This window comes from Musa acuminata, chromosome BXJ1-7, assembly GCF_036884655.1.
Source record: "Musa acuminata AAA Group cultivar baxijiao chromosome BXJ1-7, Cavendish_Baxijiao_AAA, whole genome shotgun sequence".
NCBI classification, from domain to species: Eukaryota; Viridiplantae; Streptophyta; class Magnoliopsida; order Zingiberales; family Musaceae; genus Musa; species Musa acuminata.
The window spans coordinates 9,638,549-9,642,598 of NC_088333.1; the positions used below are offsets into that span (position 1 = coordinate 9,638,549).

At 41.9% G+C, this 4,050-nt stretch overlaps 1 protein-coding gene across 2 annotated transcripts; it reads right to left on the reverse strand.

Annotated features, from left to right (window-relative positions):
• Positions 1-474: 474 nt before the first annotated feature.
• On the reverse strand, positions 475-3,367 carry LOC135583368 (protein TIFY 6b-like). Of its 2 annotated transcripts, none has more exons than XM_065191794.1 (7): positions 3,112-3,367; positions 2,217-2,424; positions 1,872-2,131; positions 1,700-1,790; positions 1,255-1,618; positions 1,016-1,073; positions 475-883 (listed from the first exon to the last, which is right to left on the reverse strand). In XM_065191794.1, the coding sequence occupies exons 2-7, from the start codon at positions 2,364-2,366 to the stop codon at positions 685-687; spliced, it is 1,122 nt and encodes a 373-aa protein (XP_065047866.1). In that variant the 5' UTR covers positions 2,367-2,424; positions 3,112-3,367; the 3' UTR covers positions 475-684. The 2 variants fall into 2 exon arrangements, with proteins under 2 accessions (XP_065047866.1, XP_065047865.1); XM_065191793.1 differs by having other exon boundaries at positions 2,217-2,407; positions 3,112-3,364.
• Positions 3,368-4,050: the final 683 nt, after the last annotated feature.

A 4,050-nucleotide genomic window follows, 5' to 3' on the forward strand; every position in this document is an offset into this window, starting at 1 on the left:
TACATGTATCTTAATACGCTTCACATTTCCTAACTTCTCTACAACTAGGACCAAACTAGTCGAAGGTTCTTTTGCAGCCCTCCACTCCACTCCATATTCCTAGGGAAAACACAAGAAATATACAATACCAACTTGTCATAAGCTAACAAGTGAATCTTGAGATGATGATGCGTGCATCCTTCCTTTTTCTTTTTATCAACTTGCCATGAACCTTTTAAGTAATCTTCGAGACTATGTTGGATCCTTGTTTTAATATTTCGCACTTGAAACATTCTTTTTTGTCATGGAGAAGAAGATGTCCTGTGATGCCAATCAATATATGCAAATCTACCCGAGTGAATCTTGTATTTAATGGTAGTCTTCCCAACTTTACAAGAATCCCCGTATTTACACAGAAGTACAATAGGAAAAGATGGAAATGTAAAATCTAGTCATATACTGAGCATCATGAAAGCCAACTAACAAAATTGCGACTTGAGTATCTGATGCCCCGTAAATGAAATTTAGTCGTAGAATACATTGACAGGAGAGTTTTACACTGAGTTCTCTCATTAATGTTTGAACAGCTCCAATCACATTTACTTATGAAAGCCATTCTATTTGACAGAACATATGATAAGTCCTCCAATTTGATTTTGAAAACACTGCGGTCGCGGTATTGGGGGCTCGAATACATAACATTCTCTATATCCTTAATTTAGTACTTAGAGAATCCCCATAGCTGATACCACTCTTTTGGTTCCTTAAATCCGACGAGTCCTCTCGGTTACTTGAAACATTGACATCAGCTAATGAAGATATGCTCGATGCACCGGCACTCTCAAGTCCGCTACCAATCTCTGAGGTTTTCTTGATGCAAGAATAGGGCATCGCATCGTTCACCCTGTAAAAGTAATAAGGCATCGAAAATCAACAACTTAGTGCAAAAAAAACTTGGGTCGATTGTAAGCATATTTCTTGAAGATATAAGCATTCTAATGAGCAACAAAGACATATATGAACATGATAAACCAACCTTTCCTTGCGTTTTTCAAGAAATCGTGCTAATGATGCCTTCCTAGCTTGAGGTACAGCTGCATACATATATCACCAATCTAATTAGATGAAACCACTACAAAAAAAAAAGAAGCCTGTGTATGGCTTGATTGTAGGAAGAAGAAGAGAATGATTGTGACATATTTCTTGTGCAATTAATTTCCATGTAATCCACCTATTCAATTATGCACGCCTGATCATCCTTAGAACAAAATATACCTCGGGGCATGATAGCTGCACTAGTTATAGAGCCTACAGCAGCAGAAGATGTTCTGGGTGGCCCTTGCTGCGTTGAGGGGGACAAGGTACCAGCAACCTTCGCACCAACTGAATCATTTTTGGTGCTACTTACACTACTTGAGTTAGCCACCGTGTGCAAGGTCACCGGTATCGGGTTCGAGAAGACTGAGCAGGGTGATGCCACACGAATTGGAGTCGGGTTCAAGATCTGCTTTGCATTTAACCCATCAGATCCAGAAATTTTAGGTGGAACCGGAGGTGTGACCGACAAAGGTGCTTCAGATCTCGAAGCATTTGAAGCCCCATTGGATCCCTTACTTGCCAGCATCAAGATTGCTTGAGCCTGAAAGAACAGATGTTAGGAAAACAGCTTCACCATTATGAAATCAACATTTCAACCTCCGGTAGATCATACCCACCATACCTTATCAAAAGAGACATCATCATATACATTAACAGTGCCAGCATAAAATATAGTTAGCTGTGCACTCGTCGGGGCTGGTTTGGGCATGTTCCTGTACGAAGGAATCCATTATAAGAGACAAAGACAACGACGATACTGGCATGCCCATTAACGAAAAGGACACATTTCTTACCATGATGGAAGGGCTCCAACACAAGTATTAACAACAGGGGTGTTCAATGCAACTCCTGCGAGAGGCTGCTGATTCAAATTGGTTATCATGATATTCGGAGCACTCTGGGTGCCATGAATCTTGAAGAAAGGGCTATTAGTTGTAATGGGAAGGGAATGATGTGAAACCACAGGGAATGTTCCGGCTTCACTCGACTGGCGTGTGGAAGAACTAAAGGTCGTAGTGGCCTGAGGCTGGTAATCATGCAGGCTGAATGATCTCTAGAAGATACAAGAATGTGTCAGTTTGATAAAAACAATACCAGTGTTGCGTAACGAGGTTAACGACCCGAAGATGTACACACACCTGCTGTGCCAATGCAGAGAAGTCACTGCGATCGGCCTCGAAGGCATCAAAAACCGAAACAGGATGAAACGTGGGAGAGGACAATCGATCAAATCTGTAATTGTTTGCCCTCTCCTCTTGTGCCGCCTTGTGGAGCATGAATTGCTGCATAGCAGAGGCCTTGTTGGTGAAAGGCCACCGAACGGCCGAGCCTACAGAGGCACCAAGTCTAGAATGAGATTGCGGCCATTAATCTCAGCTTTTAAACAAAATATAGATTAGAAAGAATAATACCCATTTCAAAGTCAAATTTTCATAATCATGTAGGAAAATACTCCTAACATTTTTTTTCTTTTCTAAGTTAGCTGACATCTTCAACTTTCTTTTTTATATATTAAAAAAAAAAAAAGACAACCTGTGGTACTCACTCTGTGTTCAACATAAAGGAGAATAAAGAAATTAATCTGTAAATTACACTATTTATTTCCTTATAAATTGAGCCACAGGCTTCAATATTTTACCAAGAACATAAAACTGAGTGGCTCGTTCATAAGATAAATTGCAAATCTAGTTTTAGGCAATGGAAACGAAAGACGCAGCATCCAAAATCCAAAAGGATTATTCAGGAATTAAGGCTAACCTTATCTAGCTAACACCACAAGAAACAGAAGGTAATCAAAACCTTGGATTAATCCTACCACCATAAGAACATCATCTCCTAGTTAGGCTTTGTTTACAAGTAGGGGCTTTGTTGACAACCAAAAATAGATAAATCCACAAGATCAACAAAATAGCAACGCAAGTATAACAACTCTAAAAATATTAAACATGAAGCCTATGAGGCAGAGCTCGGTAGATCAATGAAAACAAGATAAAAAAGAACAAAATTTAAACCTATTGCGCCTAAAAGGTACACCTGCATCATGCCGGCTCCCTTTGGTGTCCTCCTTCCCACCACTCATGCCCAAGAAGTCTCTCTCCATCATAAATCCAAAGGATCACTTCCTGGAACACGCCGACAGATCTGGATCACTTCGTACCGCCTCCTCGTCCCCCTTACTGTTCCTAAACGTCTCTCCTCGCCTCTCCCTTCCTCGCTCTGTCTCTCTCTCCTCCCTGACGCTCCCTTCGGAGAAGGACCAAAGGCTTTATAAAAACAAAAACACTTTTAAATAACAAGGCAATTTAGAGGAGGAATTGGCATGCGGTGGTTAATACAAACAAGGATTTACAGGGGTGGGCGGGGGATGCCGGGCCATCCGGTTGGGGTGACCGGCACCAGCCGGTCACCTCCCCCACGTGTTCGGCCCGCCAAAGAGATTCCCCGAAGAGCCATACTTTCGCCCCTTTTCTGCTTTTCTCCGCACAAACACACCTGTCTTATCACTAAAAGCCAGCGTCGGGCCCGCTTGCATATTATTTTTCTCCAATCAAAGGCAGGTACGTCTTCCGAGTAGCTTTAAATAAGTAAATTATGCTTCTGCTTCGACTTCCGCGGCGGTCCCAACCTGCGAAGCGGGCGGCCCGAGATCGACACGTGCTCGACACGTTTTTTTTTCTTTTTTAGATTTGTGTGCGCGTCTCGGGAGGCGATCACGAGGGCGGATAAGAAATCGTGGGGTGGGGAGCCGTTTCGACGCGGCGGTTAATTCGACGCCTCGGGCCGAACCGGAAGCGGATCGCTCGGTGACCCTCAACTATTTATTATATTTCTCTTTCTTATTTACCAAATTGTTTGACTTTGTTATCCTTCTCATTTATATAACACACTCAATTTCGACAAATATATATATATATATATCTTTTTCGAAAAGAAAAGTAAACCTCGTTCTTTTCAAACCATCCATTACCATCA

What these genes read in the sequence shown, in the direction of transcription:
- LOC135583368 (XM_065191793.1), bottom strand. Translation starts at nt 3,181, where the DNA reads ATGATGGAGAGAGACTTCTTGGGCATGAGTGGTGGGAAGGAGGACACC. An exon ending in TCTCTGCATTGGCACAGCAG is followed by an intron (nt 2,132 to 2,216) that starts GTGTGTGTACAT and finishes TGTATCTTCTAG; the next exon opens with AGATCATTCAGCCTGCATGA. An exon ending in CTTGAAAAACGCAAGGAAAG is followed by an intron (nt 884 to 1,015) that starts GTTGGTTTATCA and finishes TTACTTTTACAG; the next exon opens with GGTGAACGATGCGATGCCCT.